This window comes from Ceratotherium simum, chromosome 33, assembly GCF_057802395.1.
Source record: "Ceratotherium simum simum isolate JZ-2026a chromosome 33, ASM5780239v1, whole genome shotgun sequence".
Taxonomy (NCBI): Eukaryota; Metazoa; Chordata; class Mammalia; order Perissodactyla; family Rhinocerotidae; genus Ceratotherium; species Ceratotherium simum.
This window is the reverse complement of record NC_141932.1, coordinates 16,263,748-16,284,645: the sequence shown is the minus strand read 5'-3', so window position 1 is coordinate 16,284,645 and position 20,898 is coordinate 16,263,748. Positions and strand designations below refer to the sequence as shown.

The 20,898-nt window shown below is 51.4% G+C and overlaps 2 protein-coding genes across 3 annotated transcripts in view; both read right to left on the bottom strand.

Moving 5' to 3' along the window:
• Window positions 1-427: 427 nt before the first annotated feature.
• On the bottom strand, window positions 428-20,708 carry RSPH6A (radial spoke head 6 homolog A). The gene is made up of 6 exons (XM_014795288.2): window positions 19,652-20,708; window positions 16,663-16,903; window positions 7,088-7,852; window positions 5,390-5,534; window positions 4,503-4,620; window positions 428-856 (listed from the first exon to the last, which is right to left on the bottom strand). The coding sequence occupies exons 1-6, from the start codon at window positions 20,326-20,328 to the stop codon at window positions 619-621; spliced, it is 2,184 nt and encodes a 727-aa protein (XP_014650774.1). The 5' UTR covers window positions 20,329-20,708; the 3' UTR covers window positions 428-618.
• SYMPK (symplekin scaffold protein) overlaps window positions 20,698-20,898 on the bottom strand; it is a 36,351-nt gene continuing 36,150 nt past the window's right edge. For both annotated transcript variants that reach the window (XM_004440170.3, XM_087421530.1), the window contains exon 27: window positions 20,698-20,879. In XM_004440170.3, coding sequence (XP_004440227.1) covers window positions 20,739-20,879 — 141 coding nt within the window. In that variant the 3' untranslated portion in view covers window positions 20,698-20,738. The remainder of the gene's footprint in view (window positions 20,880-20,898) is intronic.

The following is a 20,898-nucleotide window of genomic DNA, read 5'->3' as shown; positions in this document are numbered from 1 at the left end:
ATCTCTTTCCAACCTCACCGCTAACTCCCCATACCATGTCCCAAAAAATGAGATTTGAGAAATTATCCCAACACGTCACCCTCTCTCTTGTCCTCGGGTCTTTGTACATGCCCCTCCCCACTCTGCTTTTGAGCCTTTAAGAGTCAGCTCAGGGGCCCTGTCAGTCCTCTGGGCTCCCCCATCTGGGTTGTCATTGCCTAGGGATGTGTCTGTCTCTTCTGTAGAGTGTGAGCCCTACACTGAGAACAGAGCTGGGGCTGCTTGGTCACCTCTGTGTCCCCAGCACAGGGCTGGGCTGACAGGAGGCCCTTCAATAGTTGTTTGATGGCCAGATGAATAAATAAATGACACAGATGGGAGAGACTGTGCCGGGCAATGTCTGTTTCCAGCAGAGCCCCACAGCCCTGACTTGGAGGCCATGTCAACAAATGTGAACAAATGACTGAGTGACTCGGCCCTAATGTCATGGGGACATTTTATTTAGAGTAGCTACCTTCCTTTTCTACCCCTGCCTTCCGGGCACAGAAAGGAAACCAACAGTGAAAAAAACAACCCATAACAACTATGTATAAGGGAAAACCTGCTATGCACCTGCTTGGGGAAGGAGGCTATGGGGTCTCAGTCGTCCTGGTCCTCATCCTCATCTTCCTCCTCATCCTCCTCCTCTTCCCCTGTGGCCGCCAGGGCCTGCTCCTGGGCAGCCTTGAGGGCCTGCTCCTCCTCCACCGTGGGGTCGCTCATCTCCATGATCTCCGGGTCACTGGGGTACTCTTGCTGGACGGTGCCTGGCAGGGGTGGGTTGAAGTTCTTGGGACTGTACTTGTGGCCCCAGCCGATGTAGATGTTCTCAAACTTCCTGGAGGGGCAGTGAGATACACACTGAAAGACCCTCCCTCAAAGGGCCCAGCCTGGACTGTCATTAAGGGTGGGACCCAGCATTGACATGGCACGACTACAAAGTTGTACTTGGTAGGGTGAAGAGTGCCCACCAGGTTTCTCTGTTCATTCATTCATTCCATATTTACTGAGCATCTACTAACAAATTTCATTCTGTTATTGATTTCTAATTTCATTCCAGTGTGGTCAGAGACCGTATTTTGTGTGATCAAGCCTTTTAAATGTATTGAGACTTGTTTTATGGTCTATCCTGGAGAATGTTCCATGTGCACTCGAGAAGAATGCATATTCTGCTGTTGTTGGGTGGAGTGGATTTTATTTCATTTTAATTAATTTAAACTTAAACAATAAAACTGATATTCAATTCAGTTATTGGAAAACGTCTAAGTCAGTCTGGGACAAGGGTACATGAATCTACTGTTGCAACTGTAAAAGTTGTGAAATCTGAATACAGGTCAAGTGTTTCTGATGAAAAGTTAGCATCTAAATTGAGATGTGCCGTAACTGTAAACTTCACGGCAGCTTAAGAAAAAAAGAATATAAAATAGCTCGTTAATAATTTTTACATTATTGGGCCGGCCCCGTGGCTTGGTGGTTGAGTGCGCGCGCTCCGATGCTGGCGGCCCGGGTTCGGATCCCGGGCGCGCACCGAGGCACCGCTTCTCCGTCCATCCTGAGGCTGAGTCCCACATACAGCAACTAGAAGGATGTGCAGCTATGACATACAACTATCTACTGGGGCTTTGGGGGAAAAAATAAATAAACAAAATCTTTAAAAAAAAAAAAAATTTTTACATTATTGATTTCATGTTGTGATGATAATATTTTGGATATTTGGGGTTAAATAAAATATATTCTTGAAGTGAATTTTGCCTGTTTATTTTTAGTTTTGGAACGTGGCTGCTAGAAAATTTTTTTTTAAATAATTTTATTTATTTATTTACTTTCCCCCAAAGCCCCAGTAGATAGTTGTATGTCATAGTTGCACATCCTTCTAGTTGCTGTATGTGGGACGCGGCCTCAGCATGGCCGGAGAAGCGGTGCGTCGGTGCGCGCCCGGGATCCGAACCCAGGCCACCAGCAGCGGAGCGCGCGCGCTTAACTGCTTTAAGCCACAGGGCCGGCCCTGCTAGAAAATTTAAAATGACATAGGTGGCTCGTATTTATTTATGTTGGAAAGCGCTGGTGTAGATGTGGGACCCGGCAGGGATCAGATTAGACAAGAATCTCTGCCGTGGTGCCCACGTTCTAAACGGAGGAGACTGATCATAAACAAGGACATAACTGGTCTGGTCCCAGCCAATTCACCTCTCCCCAGAATTTTAACTAGGGAAGGAAAGAGGAGTCGATGGGAGCAATGGGAGGGGACTGAGAGACAGGGAAAGAGGCAGAGGGAAGTAGAAGGAGAAAGACAGAGAGCAGGAGAGACGGGGGTGGAGAGTGTGCCATGGGGAGCAGCTTGGCTTTGACCTTAGTTTCACAGCCTTGCTATTCCTGAGAGAACTGTTTTCCTCGGAGCCACCAAACACACTCCTCCTTGGCAGCCCCCAACCCCAGCCCGCCCTGGTTCCCGTGGTCCAGGACCCAGCAGGCTCACTTGGACGTTGAGCTTGCTAGGAAGGCAGAATCTCCGGCTCCACCCCAGACACTCACAACCAGAACCTGAGCTTCAACCAGATTCCCCCAACCACCCCCCCCACCCCGGCAAGTCCTAGGCACTCACAGTTTGGGAAGCTCTGGTCTAGAATGTTCTGCCCGCTTTTCCCCTCACTTACTTCTTTCTTTCCCCAAAGATTTCAGATCAAGGTTGCTTTCCCCAGGAATCCTTCCTTGACCCCCTCTAGACATGACAGTTATGAGCTGTCCTTGGTCCCTCCTCTCTCCCTAGTGGTATTTCTCTTAGCTGGGGCAGGGGTGGTGGTGAGGAAGGGGGAAGGGGAAGGTTGTGATATGATTAACACCTTTGCTTCCTCTGCCTGCTCCCAGGGCAGGATCCATATCTGCCTTTTCAACAAAGGCCAGGAGCCCAGCATACAGCTGGCAAACAGTGACATTCAAGAGTCTTTTATAAAGAAAAAAATGGATAGATCAATGATGTGTGGTGGATGGGTGGTGGGTGGATGAGTGGTAGATAGATGGTGGATGGGTGGTGGGTGGATGCGTGGTGGGTGGATGGGTGGGTGGATGGGTGATGAGTAGATGGGTGGGTGGATGGGTGGGTGGCTGGGTGGTGGATGGGTGGGTGGACAAGTGGTGGATGGGTGGTGGGTGGATGGGTGGGTGGATGTGGGTGGATGGGGGTGGATGGGTGGGTGGATGGGTAGGTGGATGGGTGGTGGGTGGATGGGTGGTAGATGGGTGGTGAGTGGCTGGGTGGATGAGTGGTGGATGGGTGGTGGGTGGATGGGTGAGTGGATGGGTGATGGGTAGATGGGTGGGTGGATGGGTGGGTGGATGGGTGGGTGGATGAGTAGGTGGATGGGTGGTGGGTGGATGGGTGGTAGATAGATGGTGGATGGGTGGTGGGTGGATGGGTGGGTGGATGGGGGTGGATGGGTGGGTGGATGGGTGATGGGTAGATGGGTGGGTGGATGGGTGATGGGTAGATGGGTGGGTGGATGGGTGGGTGGACAAGTGGTGGATGGGTGGTGGGTGGATGGGTGGGTGGATGTGGGTGGATGGGGGTGGGTGTGGAGGTGGATGGGTGGTGGATGGGTGGGTGGATGAGTGGTGGTTGGATGGGCAGGTGTGGAGTGGGGAATGGATGGGTGAGTGGACTTCCAAGTTTGGATCTTTTCTCTTCAGTGTGGTGTTGGCAAATGAGGAGGTGGCCAGAAGAAGGGCTTTGGCAAAAGCAAGCAAGCCTCTCCCCTGCTTCTGGAGGCGAAAACAAATAATTGCCAAGAAAGTGGTTAAATTATCAAGATGACATGAAATCACACCTCAACTGTGAATCACAGTAGCCAATTCAGTGCAGGTTCATCTTGGAGATGGAAAGGAGAGTCTCTGAGCAATCGTCATGACCTCTGGGGGGTGGGGGTGGGGGCTGAGGGACTGGTGGGGCCCCTGGAGCTGCGTGTGGGAGGATGCAGGAGTGACTTTGGCCTGCCAATCTTTTGGGAGCACCTGGTGGAAGATCCTGGTGGGGAAGATTTCTGCCCGTAGAGAGGAGACCCTTCAAATGGTAAGAACTATCTGGAGGGTCCAGGGAAGGAGTCAGCGGACACAAGACTCTATCCCTGTGAGGGTCGGCCCAAAGGGGACTCCTGAATCCTACCTGGCTCCATAACCCATGCAGCAGGAAAGCCTGGGCCAGGGGGCTGGAGATCCAGGTTTGAATCTTGCACATGCCGTGTGACCCTCGATCAGTTCCTTCCCTCGCCCATCCTACATTCTCTCATCCAAGAGGCTCACAGTCTTGGGCTGAGATTTCTCATTTTAGCCCTAGTGGGAGCCCTGGGAGCTGAGTGAGGGGATCAGCCCTGGGGGTTTCCTGAAGGGGGTCCTCCCAATCTCTGCCCACTCTGGCGAGCTGCCCCACCCGGCCTGGCTCTGAAGAAGTTGTAGGGGCTTCCTCTCCTGGGAGGGGCTAGGAGAAGACCTACTTGCCAACAGCATAGGCATAGGCCCCCGGCCAGAGATTGGAACGCACGACGGCCAAGGAGTACTGTGGGCAGAGGCTGCAGGACAGCTGGGCAGTCCAGGGTGGCATGTGCATGATTTCTGCAGGGGAGTAGAGAGCACCAGGGAGGTCAGAGGCTCAGCTCGCTGGAGGGGAGGCAGACAGAAAGAAGGCAGGGAGCTAAGAGGGAGAACACGGAGGGGCATGAAGGGAACTGTGGTGTTCGAGCCTTGGCTCTGGACCACTCTCTCGCTGGGTGGCCCCAGGAAGCCACCTCACCTCTCTGAGCCTCAGTGACTGCACCCAAGAAATGGGGATACACATCTCGCGCCCCTTGCAGGGTGGCGGTGAGCCCTGGGGCCCCCTGATAGGGGAGCTGCTGCAATCCCCCTTCCAGGTTGACCATCAGTTTGGCCCCGGGGGCAGAGGGCAGCACACCGGCTCTAGGTTCACAGAAATCTGGGCTCAAATCCAGGCTCTGTCTGCTTGCCCACTCTCAGCCTCTCCTTCCTCCTTCCTCCTGGTGCCTGAGACCCCCAAGCTCAGGAAATTCCTGTCCAGTCTTCCAAAATCCAGCTCAAGTCCCACCTCCTTTGGGGAGGCCTCCCTAACCATCTCTCTCTCCCCCCAACTCCATGTGGGATTCGAAAGACCATATCCCACCATCCAGGCCATTGCCACGTGCCAGACATGGTTCACGAGATGGCTGCATTCCCATAACCCTGTGAGGGAGGCGCTGTCACGATGCCCATTTTATAGATGACAGAACAACAGAGGCTCAGAGAGATGACCTCCCTCAGTCTTCTGCCCCACCTCCTTTCCCAGTCTCCCCCGGGGGCTGGCGGTGTGCGAGGCGAGGACGACCCTTACCTGCATCCTCTGAGAGCGGCGTCAGCAGCGGGGGCCCGACCTCCTGCTCCACCTCCTCTACCCCCTCATCTGCCTTCTCTTCCTCCTCCCCCAGCTCCTCCTCCTCCTCCGTCTTCTGCAAAGGGTTCACCCACGTGCAGCGGCCCTGGAGGTGGGGGGAAGGTCAGGCGGCACCCCTGTGGGGCAGAACCCGGCCCGCACCCTGGGAGGAGATGAAGGGCCAGGCAGGACACTGGGGACTGGCCTGTCCTCAGGGACCCAGGTGTGGGCAGGAGGACAGGGTTAGTCACAGAGGTGTGGGGGATGGGCTGAGAGAGTTGCAGTGGTGAGACGGAGATTCCTGCCCCATCTGTGCAATCATTCATTCATTTATCGTACATTTAATGAGCACCTACTATGTACAGGCACTATTCTAGGTGTGGGGGATACATCCTTGGGAAAAGAGACCCCCACATCTCTGCCTTGTGAAGCTCATATTCAGCAGCCCATACGATCCTCAGCTTGCTCACCCTTGAAATGGGGGTGTCATGGGTGTGTCCTTCATTGGATTGCTGTTGGGTTACATGAGGTACCAAAGAGCCGATAAATGTTTGTTGAATGAATGAACGAACCTAAGTGCACAGCATATGGCAGACTTCAGTTCCATCAACTATGAAATGGGAATGATAGCTGTACTGACCTCAAAAGGAGTTATTTGGATCCAGCAAAACACTGTGGGGTCAATAAATGTTTATTGAATGAGTGAATAAATAAAAAGTTCCTAGGGCCGGCTCCGTGGCTTAGCGGTTAAGTGCGCGCGCTCTGATGCTGGCGGCTTGGGTTCGGATCCCGGGAGCGCCCCGAGGCACCACTTCTCCGTCCAACGTGAGGCCGAGTCCCACGTACAGCAACTAAAAGGATGTGAACCTATGACATACAACTGTCTGCTGGGGCTTTGGGGGGAAAAAAACTGAATAAATAAAATCTTAAAAAAAAAAAAAAATGGGCCGGCCCTGTGGCTTGGTGGTTAAGTGCGCGCGCTGCGATGCTGGTGGCCCGGGTTCGGATCCCGGGTGCGCATCGAGGCACCACTTCTCCGTTCATCCTGAGGCCGAGTCCCGCATGCAGCAACTAGAAGGATGTGCAGCTACGACATACGACTATCCACTGGGGCTTTGGGGGGAAAAATAAAATAAATAAAATCTAAAAAAAAAAAAAAAAAAAAAAAAAGTTCCTAGCCCCCAGCAGGTGTTTCCTTGAATGAATATGAGGATACATATAAAGTTCAGACACATTAGGCATTCGATTGATACAGGTCCACATCTCTTACCCACAATTCCAAGTCGGAAACGCTTTGAAAACTAAGTTTTTTCATCAGTCATTTGGCAGCAACCTCGACCTGAACTAATGAGAGGCTAGTCGGTTTTGCTGCAGGAATAATGAAGCCTTTGAATGCGAGCTGCAGCCCCAGCCTCTGCTTAAGGTGCCGTGTAATATATATGGTATGTGCCCCGTGTCACCTCTATAAAATCGGAAACATTCAGAATTCCAAGATGCATCTGGCCCCACAGGTTTCTGGCAGGGGGCTGTCAACCAATAGCTGTTGAATGAACGAATGGATGCATATTGTTTAGCACGATGTCTAGCACTGTTGGGGAGTCACAGCTGAGCCACCTGGTTCCGCGACAGGTGGGGAGGCAGGGGTCCCCCGGGCCTCACCTGCGGCAGGATGTGCTGCCTGTGGTGCACCCAGTTGGCCATGGAGTCCACCAGCTCGAGCACCGGGACGCCCTCAAACTCGGGGTTCTGCTCGTAGGAGTCGCGCCCCGCGCCGCCCTCCTCCTCCTCGTCGCCCTCCTCCTCGCCAAACTGGTAGAAGCCGAGCGGGCTGATGTGCGTGGCGGCGGAGATGCGGGCGATCTGGGCCCGCAGGTAGTTGGCCTCGTTGCCCGGGAAGGGCGGGTAGCTGGTGACCGGCGCGTCCAGGCGGCCGGTGAGGAACTTCTTGATCTTGCGGGCGTGCACGATCTGGGTCGGCGTGACGTGCGGCAGCCGCGTCCACGGCTGGCCGGGCTCGTTGCACACGAAATACAGGAACTTGTTGGTGCCCGAACGGCTCTCCTCCCTGGGGATGGCCGGCGGCGGCTTCCACGTGGGCTTGGGAATGACGTCGGGGACCTTCTCTTCGTCCTCCTCGCCCTCCTCCTCGCCGTGCGCCTCCACGGCCTCGCCGCTCTCCGTCGTCTCCTCCGCCTCCTCCTCCTCCGCCTCCTCCTCGCCCTCCCGGAACTCCACCTCGGCCACCAGGTAGCTGCTGCTGAGCCCCAGGATCTTGCCCCAGAAGCGGCACGTGTGGATGGGCTGCTGCTCCACCAGCTGCTTCAGGGCCAGGAAGATGCGGAAACTCTCGTCTGAGCTCAGGCCCACACCAGCCTGTTCGAAGTAGAAGGCGGTCTCCATGACGTTGGGCACTGGTGTCTCACTCTGCAGAGGGTGGGGTGGAGGCAGAGGGAAGAAGGCTGAAGCCCTGCTCCCCAGCCTGACTCTTCTAGAGTCCAGGGAGCTAAACTACTCTGTAACCCAGCTGCGCATGCCACCACTTCTGCCCAGTGAGCTGTAGGGCTAAGTCCTTGCGGAGGTCGTCCCTTGTTGGAAAGGAAAGGGCAAAACCACACTGGGAGAAAATTCCTTTGCTCCTTCATCCTTCTCCCTTCTTTCTGCCTAGAATGGGATGTGAGATCTGGAGTTACAGCAGCTATCTTGGGACCATGAGGTAACACGTCTTACACCCTAATGGCGGTGGAGCTGAAATGTGGAAACTGCTCAGTCCCCAGTGGCATCGCTGAGCTGCCTTACCTCTCCTGGGCTTCCTGTTCTATGGGACAAAGAAGCCAATTCTGGTCATATTTTCTTTTTTTAATTTTTAATTAATTATTTTTTCATTGCGGTAACATTGGTTTATGACGTATAAATTTTAGGTGTACATCATTATACTTCTATTTCTGCATAGACGGTCATGTTTTCTGATACCTGCAGCCAAATGCACTCCTAACAGATACCCAAATCACACAGCAAATTAAGAGAAGAGGCAGGTCTTGACTCCTAGAAGAAAATATAGGCAGTTCACTCTTTGGCATAGGTATTAGCAGCATCTTTTCGAATATCATATCTACTCAGGCAAGGGAAACAAAAGAAAAGATAAACAAATGGGACTACATCAGACTAAAAAGTTTCTGCAAGGCAAAGGAAACCACGAACAAAGTGAAAAGACAACACACCAACTGCGAAAAAATGTTTGCAAATCATGTATGTGGCAAGGGGTTAATTTCCAAAATACATAAAGAACTCATACAACTCAAAAGCAAAAAGACAAACAACTCGGTTAAAAAATGGGCAGAGGATATGAACAGACATTTTCCAAAGAAGATAGACAGATGGGCAACAGGCACATGAAAAGATGCTCAACGTCACTGATTATTAGGGAATGCAAATCAAAACCACAACAAGATATCTCCTCACGCCTGTCAGAATGGCTGTAACCACCAAGATGAGAAATAAGAAGCATTGGGGCAGGCCTGGTGGCACAGGGGTTAAGTGTGTGCACCCTGCTTTGGCGGCCCGGGGTTCGCAGGTTCGGATCCCGGGCGCGCACCGACTCACCACTTGTCAAGCCATGCTGTGGCGGCGTCCCATGTAAAGTGGAGGAAGATGGGCACAGATGTTAGCCCAGGGCCAGTCTTCCTCAGCAAAAAGAGGAGGATTGGCAACGGATGTTAGCTTAGGACTAATCTTCCTCAAAAAAAGAAAAAGAAAAAAAAAAATAGCAAGTGTTGGAGAGGATGTGGAGCAAAGGGAACCGTCCTACACTGCTGGTGGGAACACAAACTGGTGCAAACACTATGGAAAACAATATGGAGATTCCTCAAAAAATTAAAAATAGAAATAACATATGACCCAGCTATCCTACTACTGGGTATTTATCCAAAGAACTTGAAATCAACAATACAAAGAGATCTATGCCTCCCTATGTGCGTTGCGGCATTATTTACAATAGCCAAGACATAGAAGTAACCTAAGTGCCCATCAACTGATGAATGGATAAAGAAGAAGTGGTGTATATATATACAACGGAATACTACTCAGCCATAAAAAAGACAAAATCGTCCCATTTGCAACAACATGGATGGACCTTGAGGGTATTATGTTAAGCAAAATAAGCCAGACAGAGAAAGACAAACACTGCATGATTTCACTCAGATGTTGAAGATAAACAAACACATGGATAAGGAGAACAGATTGGTAGATACCAGAGGAGAAGGGGGTGGGGAGAGTGGGCAAAAGGGGTAAAGAGGCACATATGTATGGTGACGGATAAAAACTAGAATATTGGTGAGTACAATGCAGTCTATACAGAAACTGATATATAATAATGTATGCCTGAAATTACACAGTTATAAACCATTATGACCTTAATGAAATAAAAAAATAAATTAAAAAAAAGAGAGAGAAGAGGCAGATCTTGAATCCTGGAATCAGTGATGTTGGAGGATGGTGGTGATAAGTCCTGCCCTCACTGCCTCCCCCTTCACCATCTGCTTTGTTCAGGAAGTTGGGGGGGCAGTGGGGGAGAGAAGAGGAGGCCCCCAAAGGGAGTAAGAACAAGGAGAACAAGAAAGTTGAGGGCTGGGACTAGAAAACAGTGAAGTTTGGGTCTATCTGCTGCCACATCCATGTAGCCACAAGGCGGCCCCCAACATTTTTTCATTCAGTCAGTCCAGAAATCTTTATTAAAGACCCTGGGTGCCAGCCCTGCTAGGCATTGAGATACATCAGAGATCAAAAGAGACAAGGTCCGGGGCCGGCCCAGTGGCGAAAGCGGTTAAGTGCGCGCACTCCGCTGCAGCGGCCCGGGGTTCGCTGGTTCAGATCCCAGGCGCACACCGACGCACCGCTTGGCAAGCCATGCTGTGGCGGCGTCCCATATAAAGTAGAGGAAGATGGGCATGGATGTTAATCCAGGGTCAGTCTTCCTCAGCAAAAAAAGAGGAGGATTGGCAGATGTTAGCTCAGGGCCGATCTTCCTCACAAAAAAAAAAAAAAGAGAGAGAAACGAGGTCCTTCCTCATAAGATCGGTACAACCTGCCCTTGGCCAGCCTGACTGGGCCAGGGAAACACAGGGCCCAGACCAGGGAGACCACATGCTCTCTTGCCAGAATCTGAAATCAGGATGGAGAGAGAGGGGGTATGGTTGGCAGAATAATGACCCCCTCAAAAGATGCCCATGTCCTAATCCCTGGACCTATGAATATGTTATCTTCCAGGGCAAAAGGGACTTGCAGGTGTGACTAAATTGAGGGTCTTGAGATGGGGCGATGATCTTGGTCTATTGGAGTGGGTCCAAAGTAATTACAAGCGTCTTGATAAATGAAAGAGGGAGGCAGGAGAGTCTGAGAAGATATGCTGACAGAAGTGGAGATCAGAGTCAGAGAGAGATCTGAAGATGCTACACTGCTGCCTTTGAAAATGGAGGAAGGAATGTGGGAAACTGGAAAAGACAAGGAAACAGATTCTCCCCAAGAGCCTCCACTAGGAAGGCAGCCCTGCCGACACCTTGATCGTAGCCCAGGGAGACCCAGTTTGGACTTCTGGCCCCCAGAACTGTGAGATAATACATCATGCCGTCTTCAGTCACTAAGGTGTGGTAATTTGTTACAGCAGCCATAGGAAATGAATACAGAGGCCAACTTCTGCGTGTGGCTGGAATGAAGCATGTAAATGTGTAGTGGTCGATTAATCGGGCATGGAGAGGCCAGTGGGCAGAGAGAGAGAAAACTGAGGGTCAGAGCTGGTCAGCTTGGTTCCAGCTTTTCCTGCGGCCCACGCAAGTCCCCTAATTCTGGGAAAGGCCTTATATCTTTATGATAAATGTTACCCCTCCCCTGTATTTTAGCAAATTCCAGCAAGTGTCTGTTATTGGAAACCAAATAGTCAGCTCATATGCCTGTTCATCCCTCTTAACTTGGCTCAGGGGAAAATGCTTGTGGTCCAAAAAACACATCACAAAGAAAAGCATACAAGCCCACTTAAGTCAGGGGTGAAAATCAGATCAAAGAGATGAGTTTCTCATTTAAGGACTGTGGACAGCTTCTGGAAAGTACAATGATCGCCACCAAGCAATTGGAAGCTCAAGATAATAAAAAGTGTCAAGGTGAACATATTTTCTCCATTGGAGTCATTGGCCATTTTTCATGAAGAAGATGAGAATTCTAGACCTAATACATGTAATTGCTAACTTTTTGTGTGTGTGTGTGAGGAAGATCGGCCCTGTGCTAACATCTGCCAATCATCCTCTTTTTGCTGAGGAAGACTGCCCCTGGGCTAACATCCATGCCCATTTTCCTCCACTGTATATGGGACGCTGCCATAGGATGGCTCGACAAGCGATGCGTCAGTGCGCACCTGGGATCCGAACCGGTGAACCCCGGGCCACCGCAGCGGAGCGCGCACTTAACCACTTGCCCCACCGGGCCAGCCTCATAATTGCCAACTTTTATTAGGCACACTAAAGACTATTTGTCTCTCGTTTCAAATGTCTGAACTATCATTCGAAAGGTTACATAAATTACAAAACGATGGTATAGTACTTTGTTAGGGCTGCTGTTACAAGTACCACAAAGCAGGAGGCTTAAACCACAGAAATGTATTGTCTCACGGTTCTGGAGGCCAGGGGTCGAGATCAAGGTGTCGGCAAGGTTGGTTCCTTCTGAGGGTTGTGAGACTCGGTCCCATGCCTCTCTCCCAGCTCCTGGTGGTTTGCTGACAATTTTCAGCATTTCTTGGTTTGTAGCAGCATCACCCCGATCTCTGCCTTCATGTTCACATGTTTTCTCTGTGTGTGTGTCTGTGTCCAAAGTTAACCTTTTGTACGGCCACCAATCATATTGAATTAGGGGCCCACCCTACTCCAGTATAATCTCATCTTAGCTGATTACATCTGCAACGACTCTAGTTCCAAATGAGATCACATTCTGAAGTACTGGGGGTCAGGACTTCAACATATGAATTTTGAGGGGGACACAATTCAACCCATAACAGATGGTTAATGTGAAAATGAATGAAGATGCTTGAACTATACGAGTTGATGTAAAAGATTTGGTGACAAGCATACTGAAGTTTTTTCTAAAGGTATATACTGCCTTCCCATTTTTTTAAAGCTCCATTTGTGAACACAGTTAAAATGAAAAATTTATTGCATCTTCTTCCTATGCCTGCTAGATATACTACTGTTCACAAATGTTTGAAGTCCCTCTCCACAGCAGGATTATATATCCCCACCCCCATTGAATTCGGGACTGGCCATGTCACTTGCTCTGACCATTTGAAATGGCAGTGAAAGGGACACGCGTCACACCCAGGCAGAAGCTGTAAGAACCCACGTGGGGTTTGTTATGCCCTTTTTCTCCTTCTCTGCATCTGTGGAAGCCTGTGTTGCAATGGAACCTCCAGTGCCCCGGGTTCTCAATGGCTGATGAGCAGAGCCCTCTTGCCAACCCTGGATGGCAGGTAGCATGAGTGAGAAAGAAACTGTGTGGTTTTAAGCCGCTGAGATTGTTGGGCTGTTTGTTATCTCGGCTTAACATGACACACCCTGACTAAAACTCTGTAGTAGGAGAATTGTTATTTTGAAAGGGATTCTGGCAGTTTCAACCTTAAACACAATGCAAAAGCTTGTTTGCTTAATTGATGTAGACATCATCAACTCAAGGGGGCAGAGTCAGAACTTAATCCCAAGACTCACTGTCTCACAGCCAGGTGGGAAGATAAAGGAACGAGTGTAGGAAACTCTCTTTGGGGTGTGTGCCTGGCCTATGAGCCAGTGGCCATCACCCTCTTTCTGGGAATCCCCTCATCTACATGGCAATGGGGTGTGTCCTCACCAACCATGTTTAAATGACATCACCCTGCCCTTCTGGCCACTGTTGATTGGAGCAAGATTGGCCAGCTACCCCAAAATGACAGCTCAGACTCTGCTGCCCTCCCCCTGCAATCTGTGACCAGGCAGAGAGAAAGTACAGCTGGCAGCTCCCTGCCTCGAAATCATTTCCTTGGTATGGCTGGGTTTGAATCCAAGTTGGTCCTGCTCCACAGGCCACATTCTTAGCACCTACTCTATGACCCCTCTACTTCCTGTGGCCAGAATCTTTCTTCCTCTTTCTTTCTCCCAGTTTCTAGGAAGATCATATCTATGATCTGAGAGAAAAGATTTCCTAGTGGCAACTGGATGAAATTTTTAAAAAGTAAATTCAGGAGCTTTGGGGTGGCCATATACTGCCAGGTGGAGGAGGCGGGAGAGGAGAGAGGAGCAGAGGTGAAATAAGAGTACTGGAATCCCTGACTGCCGGCTCAGCCTGGGGCCCTTGGGTTCCATGGGGTCAGTCACTGTCAGCCCACTGAGCCAGCACCCTCCTCAACCCCCTTCTCCATTGCTAGCCTTCTGCAGGCTGGAGAAGCTCCATGGTCACTTTCCCAGCCTCCCTTGCAGCTAGAAATGGCCATGTGACCCAGTTCAGGCCAATAAGATGCAAGCAGGGGTTTTCTAAGGGGCTTCTGGGAAACTTTTTCTCGTTTGATTGAAAGAAAAGGGGAGGAGGGAGACTTACAAGGAAAAGCTCTCTTCCTCCCTCTCTCCCTCCCTGTTTGGAGCACTGGTGTAGGGATATGCTGTCTGGAGCTGCAGCAGCCGTTTTTAGGACAGAAAGTGACAAGGTCCTCAAGGACCGAATGTAGACATGATGAAGAAGGCAGGGCAGAAGGGAGGAAAGAGCCGGATTCTTCACGACCTCACAGAGATGCTGCCTCGACTCTGCCCACTCTTGGGGAGGTGAAGTAATTCAATGTTTTGCTGAACTGCTTGGTCCATTTTATTTATTTATTTTACTTTATTATTATTATTATTTCTTTTGTGAGGAAGACCAGCCCTGTGCTAACATCTGCCAATCTTCCTCTTTCTTTTTTTTTTGCTGAGGAAGACTGGAAGACTGGCCCTGGGTTAACATCCGTGCCCATCTTCCTCCACTTTATATGGGACTTGCCAAGCGGTGCGTCTGTGCGAGCCCGGGATCCGAACACTCGAACTCCGGGCCACCAAAGCGGAGCGCGCGCGCACTTAACTGCTTGCGTCACGGGGCTGGCCCCCTGCTTGGTCCGTTTTAATCAAGCACTTGCAGCCCAAAGCGAGCCCTACTGACTGCATTTATATGGGATTTATATCTAGGCTTCTACGACGCTGAAAACTGCTCTCTCGGTTTGGGGGGAGGGGGATCAGAGGTGAGGGGATTAGACAGCCCTCAGTGTCCCTTTGCTGGGGAGCCGCCCTGTCAGTCCTAGGCTGCTTGCATCTGACTTTTAGGTGTAAGAAAAACTTCTATCTTGTCTAAGCCACTTGTCTCCATTTCTTTGACATCATCTATTCCCTGCCTTCAAGTAACCTGTGTTGTCAAACAAGTACACTAAGGTGTTAGTATCACATTTTGGAATGTGACACAATAATACTAAAGTTAGCCTAAAATTATAAATGTGAAAATAGGAACTTTTCAAAACAGAGGCACAGTGAGGGGGAGCCTTAAGCTATCAAACAGCCAAACCCGCTGTGCCGCGGCTGTACCCAACGAGCAGGAGAGTCGGAAAGCCATCCGCAGAGCAAAGGCACAGAACGGAGAATCCGGAAACAGACCCGCGTCCACACGGGTGGAAATAAATGGTAGAGGTGGCATTTCAAAGCAGAGGGAAAAGAATGGATTTTTCCATAAATGCTGTTGGGGATCATGGCTAGCCATTTGGAAGAAATAGAATATGAGAGAGATGAGAGCCCTGCCTCCCGTCAGACAGAAGAATAAATACAAAATGCTAAATTACGGATTTTTTTGCGTCTTTTCCTGGAAATACGCACAGGCCACAAACGCCCACACTTTCGCCCTTCTACAGACCTCACAGTTAAGAACTCCAGCTCCGAGCTCTTAGGGGGTGGGGCTTCCAAGGATAAGGAGTTCGAAGGGGGCGGATCCTCCCAAAGATTGGCTTTCAACGGGGCGAAGCCTCAAGAGCCGTGGAGTTCTAAGGGGGCGGAGCCTCAAGAGCCATGGGGTGCTAAGGGGGCGGAGCCTCCAGGGCACAGAGTTCTGAGAAGGCGGGGTCTTCAGGGACTTGTGTTGAACCGGGGTGCGACCTGGAGGTGCTGGAGAGGCAGGGTGGAGTTCTAAGCGGGTGGGGCCTCCCAAGGAGAGGCCGTTGATCTGAAATTTAAAACCATATTCTCTGGTAAAACTCCTTCGTGCCTAAGACTTGGATTCCCACCTGCGGGCTCATTTCTTTGTCAGACTGTCGTTCCCGCCGTTCTCTCACCATCCCACCCCACTGTCATCCGAATCCTACAACCTCAGAAGCATAGAAGCGAGCACAGGCCAGCAGCATCTGCAGACGGGGCAGAGGTTACAGCACCGGCTCTGGAGGTCACGGGCCTGCCTTCTAGTCCTGTCTCGGCACTTCCTAGCTGCCTGCCCCTCTGAGTCTGAGCCCTTCCTCTACAGATAAGAATAATAAACAGCACTTGTCTTGCAGGGTTGTTTCAGGGAGGAAAGCAGACAGTGTTCCTAAAACTCTTAGCAGGGGGCCTAGGAGGTGTCAGAATGATCTTAAACAGAGATTTCTCCACAAATGTTCCTTGAACCAGTGAACATCACCCGAATTTTAAGCAGTCGTCCAATTCTGGAAACAGAACCGTGGAATTAAATATTCTGAGCATCGTAGATTATTAATAAGTCATGAGTGGAAGAGTTCTTAGCCGGTCTCAACTTACAAAAGGGGAAACTGAGTCTGGGAGCTAGGAGGCAATTCAGTATTGAGACTTCAGGAGGCAGTGAGTTGCACAGGAAACGTTTGCATAGCAGTTATTTTCAGGAGGGAGGAGTAAGGGCTGGTAGGAAAGACCAGCCTCCACCTCCACGTGGCAGCTGGAATCAGCTTTCTAAAAAGCAGAGCTGGCTAGCTTTCCTCTGCTTCAAATCCTTCCATGGCGGCCCACTGGCCTCAGGAGAAAGCCCTAGCCCCTTAGCCTGGCGTTCAAGGCCCTCTGTGACCTGGTCCCGGCCCCCTCCGCAGGGCACACACATTAGACTGAAATCCTTTGTGTTTCTGTGTTGCGCTGTGCACTTCCTCTCCTTCAGCCTCAGCCCAGGCTGTGCCTAAGCCTGGGCCACCGCTCACCCCACGCACCCCTCCCCGCCGGCTCACTCACCACCTCCTCCTCCATGTCCTGTTCGCCCTCGCCGCCGCCGAGGCCACTCCGGGTGAACAGCGCCTTCTGCCTCTCGGCCATCTCATAGGTGGGCTGCATCTCCGGCTCGTGCCGCAGCGTGTCCAGCTTGGGGTGGAACCACTCCCACTGGGTGGTGCGGTTCAGCGACTCCAGGATGGACAAGGGGTCCTCGGGCCGCTGGTTCAGGATCTTGGTCAGCAGGTTCACAAGGTGTTCATACCTGCCTTCCCGGAAGGGAGTGGGGGGTGGGGGATATCAGTCACCGAGCTCGCTGCTGTGTGCCTGGCCCCGTGCCTGGTGCTGAGGACACAGTAGAGAAGAGAAAAGGTCCCTGCCCTAGTGGAGCTGAAATTCTGGTGATAGAGACAGACTTTAACTAAATACGCAAAATATATAGTGTCAGGAAGTGGTAATTTCTTTCCTTTTTTTTTTTTTTTTTTGTGAGGAAGATCAGCCCTGCAGTAACATCTGATGCCAATCCTCCTCTTTTTGCTGAGGAAGACTGGCCCTGGGCTAACATCTGTGCCCATCTTCCTCTACTTTATGTGGGACACCGCCACAGCATGGCTTGACAAGCAGTGCGTCGGTGTGTGCCCGGCATCCGAACCTGCGAACCCTCGGGCCACTGAAGCGGAGCGAGCGCACTTAACCTCTGCGCCAACAGGCCGGCCCCCAGGAACTCGTAATTTCTATGGAGACAAATAAAGCAGAGAATGGGGACTGGGAATGCCAGGCATTGGAGATGGTTTGCAATTTTAAAGGGGGGGGGGCAGGGAAAGGCCTCACCAAGGTGACATTTAAGCTGAGATCTGAATGAAATGAGCAGGCAAACCATTTAGATATTGGGGGGAACAGTGTTTCAGTCAGAGGGAACAGGAGGTGCACAGGCCCTGAGACATTTTGTGAGTCTAATATAATCTAGATACCAAAACTCAAGGAAATTAAGAGAAAGGAAAATTCCATGCCGATCTCATTTAGAAGTACAGATGTTGAAATCCTGAGCAAAATATTAGCAGAGGGCATCCAGCAATCTCTCAAAAGGGTGACACATCGTGATTAAATGGGCTAATAAGAGGAATGCAAGACTGGACTGATATTAGGAAAATAGAAAAAATATAATTCATTATGTTAATATGTTAAAAGAGATATGTAGGATCACCTAAATAGGTGCAGAGAAATAGTTTGATAACATTCAATGCCCATTCATGATTTTTAAAAACCTAGCCAACTAGGAATAGAAGGTAATTTTTTATAATCTTATAAAGGGTAGCCACAAGCAACCTACAGCGCACGCCAAACATAATGGAGAAAGACTGAATATTTTCCTCGATGAGATTGGGAACGAGGTTACCCGCTTTCTTAATTTCTATTTAATACTGCACTGGAGGTCCCAGCCAATGCAATATGACATGAAAAAGAAATGAAAGGTCAAAAGATTGGGAAGGAAGATGAAAACTGCCATGGTTTGCAGATGATATGATTGGGAGTGATGTGCAAAAGCCTTTAGCTGAGCGTGTGCCTGGCAGGCAGGAGGAACATTGAGGAGGTCAGTGTGGCTGGTGGAGTGAGGGAGAGGGGTTGTGGGAGGAGAGGAGGCTGGAGTGATAACAGTATGGTAATGGCTTCCATTCACCTATGTCAGGCACTGTGCTGGGCACTTGAGAGCAATGTTGAATCCTCACCACAATCACACATATGAGAAACAATTATGATCCCCACTCTCCAGATGAGGAAACTGAGGCTTAGAAAAGTTGAGTCATGAGGTCACCCAGTGGTAGCACAGCCGAGATTTGAAACCAAGTTGGTCCCATTTCAAAGCATGTATGTCTAACTCTCTGTGGGGTGGAGACCCTTTGATGGCAGTCTTGGGTGTGGTGGAGGGTCGTCACTGAATTGGGAAGGGTAAGGAGAGGTCATACTTTGGCCAGGGCTTTTCAATAAGGGACTTTGAAGTTCCTGAGGGCTGGGAACTGTTGGTAAGAGCTAGAGGTTAATTTGGACTAGACTCTAGGATCTGAGGTAGGAGCTGACTAGAGATGAAGTTTGGAGAGTGGGCAGGGGCTGAATTATATAGGGCCTTGAAGGCTGTGGTGAGGAGCATGAACCTTCTCCTGAGGGCACTGGGGAGCCATGGCAGGCTCTCAGCATGAGAGGGATGTGGTCAGCTTTGTGCTTTGGCAAGATCTGTTACTTCTCCAACCTCATCTCCTCCCCCTCTTCTTCCCTTAGTTCCAGTCAAACCAGCCTCTTTGCTGTTCCTCAAACACAGCTAGCCTTAAAGCCTTTAAACTTGCTGTGTCCTCTATGTGGACCACTTCCTCCAGAACATCCTCATCTCCTTCAGTTCCCTGATCAAACGTCACCTCCTCCGAGAGGCCTTCCCTGACCTCATGCTATTTAACATGCCCTCCCTATCCCCCTTACCTTGCCTTATTTTTTTAATCTTAGCTCTTATCATCACTTTATCGCTTATGTTTATTGTCCATTCTCCCACTAGCATGTGAGCTTCACGAGGACGTAATGGGAGCCAAGAGGTGTATTATGACTGCAGCTAAGTGGCCTTGGCAAGTGCCTTCCTCAGGCACAAAATTTCAGCGGATAACAGGGTCTCAGACGCCAAACCACTTGTGCCAGATCCTAGCTGTGTTATCTTGGATACCAGACCTAATTTTTCTGTCTCGGTTTCCTCCTCTGTAAACCAGGGGCAGTAGACCTGCTAATCTCAGCTGTGAGAACTAGATGTTAACGTGTGAAGTGCTGGAACAATGTCTGGTACATAAATGCTATTGTTAGTATTTTATTCCCTGATTTTCAGTCTCAGTTAGATGCCCCCAGAGTGGTCACTCGTTCTCCATGAGGGGCGATCCCCCGCGTGACTGACGAGACCCCAGAGCCCGAGACAGGGCCTTGGTGGAGGCCTCTCCCTGCCTGGGTCCCACCCCCTCCCCACTCCCGGGCCCCCTCTCACAGGCTGAGGTCGCAGTTGACGCTGGTCTGCAGCAGGTAGGCCTTGGCATTCTGCACGGCCAGCTCCCGAGGCTCGGGCTCCGGCAACTCCATATTGAAGGGCATGAAGCCCAGCTCAGAGGGCGAGAACTGGAGGGCAGGGTCGTCCCTTATGTAGGGACCATGCTGGGCACCCGCGCCGAACTGCAGGTCTTCTCTCTGGTACATGTTGAACTGGCCCAAGAGGCCGAGCCGGGGCTCCTGGTAGGCAGACTCCAGTTGCTGGAAGAGGTTGCCTTGGCCCTGCTGTATCTGTTGCAGCATTAGGCTGGCGTTGCGGGTAGCTTGGATCCCACCTTCATCCAGATAAGGTTGGGGCTGGAACTCCGAGGGAAAGCCCATATTCAGAGACGGGTACTCCACGCCACCCAAACGAGCTTCCTCATCCTGGGACATGCCCGAGTTCTCATACTGGGTCAGGCTGACGCGTTGTGACCTGCCCCGGAGGCTGGTCTGGCTCCCCAAAATCTCCTGATTGCTCCACAGGATCTGGGAGTCCCGCGGTGTCTCCTGCACCTCGTGGGGGTCAGCGGGCAGGGGCTGAACGTGTTCCCGACTGCGCCGCTCGGAGACCTGGGAACTCCTCCTGCTCGAGGGCTGCTGGGCAGGGGGCTCTGAGGGGGGCGGGGGGTCCCCCATAGCTCAAAAGGGGTCGCAGACTTTTAGGAGGAAGGCTTGCAGACAGGCAGGCCAGACGAGTCGCCCGCCTGCACTCGCCGGGCAGCGGCTACGCCAGCCCCGCCCGTTTCTGAGGGAGGGGGCAGGCCGTTACGGGGGGCGGGGGCGTCGGGGCCGAGGCGCTGGTTTCCGCGCAGGCGCAGCCCCACGCCCCACGCCGAGCGGCTTCCAGTCGTCCCGCGGGCCCCTGGGCGCGCGCACTGGGTCGCGCGCAGTCCCGCGGCCGACGCGGAGCCGAGACGAGAGACTGCACCCACGCCCAGACCCGCGATCTTTGTTTTAATTTTTTTTAAAGGCAAAGCACCGCTGGTCAAGCCCCGCCCCGCCCTTCTCCAGCTCCCGGCCCCACGCCCCTTCCCCACCAAGCCCCGTCAGCTGTTCCCCTTGGTCTCGGCTTCCCCGGCTTCCTCCGCGGCAGCGGGGCTGGGGGTCTTCACGGTGTCTTCTCCCGCAGGAGTGAGGGTCTGGGGGCTCCGCTCCTCCTTTGAGGTCAACCCGCTCGCTGCCGCCTCCTGGTGACAGGAGAAGGGG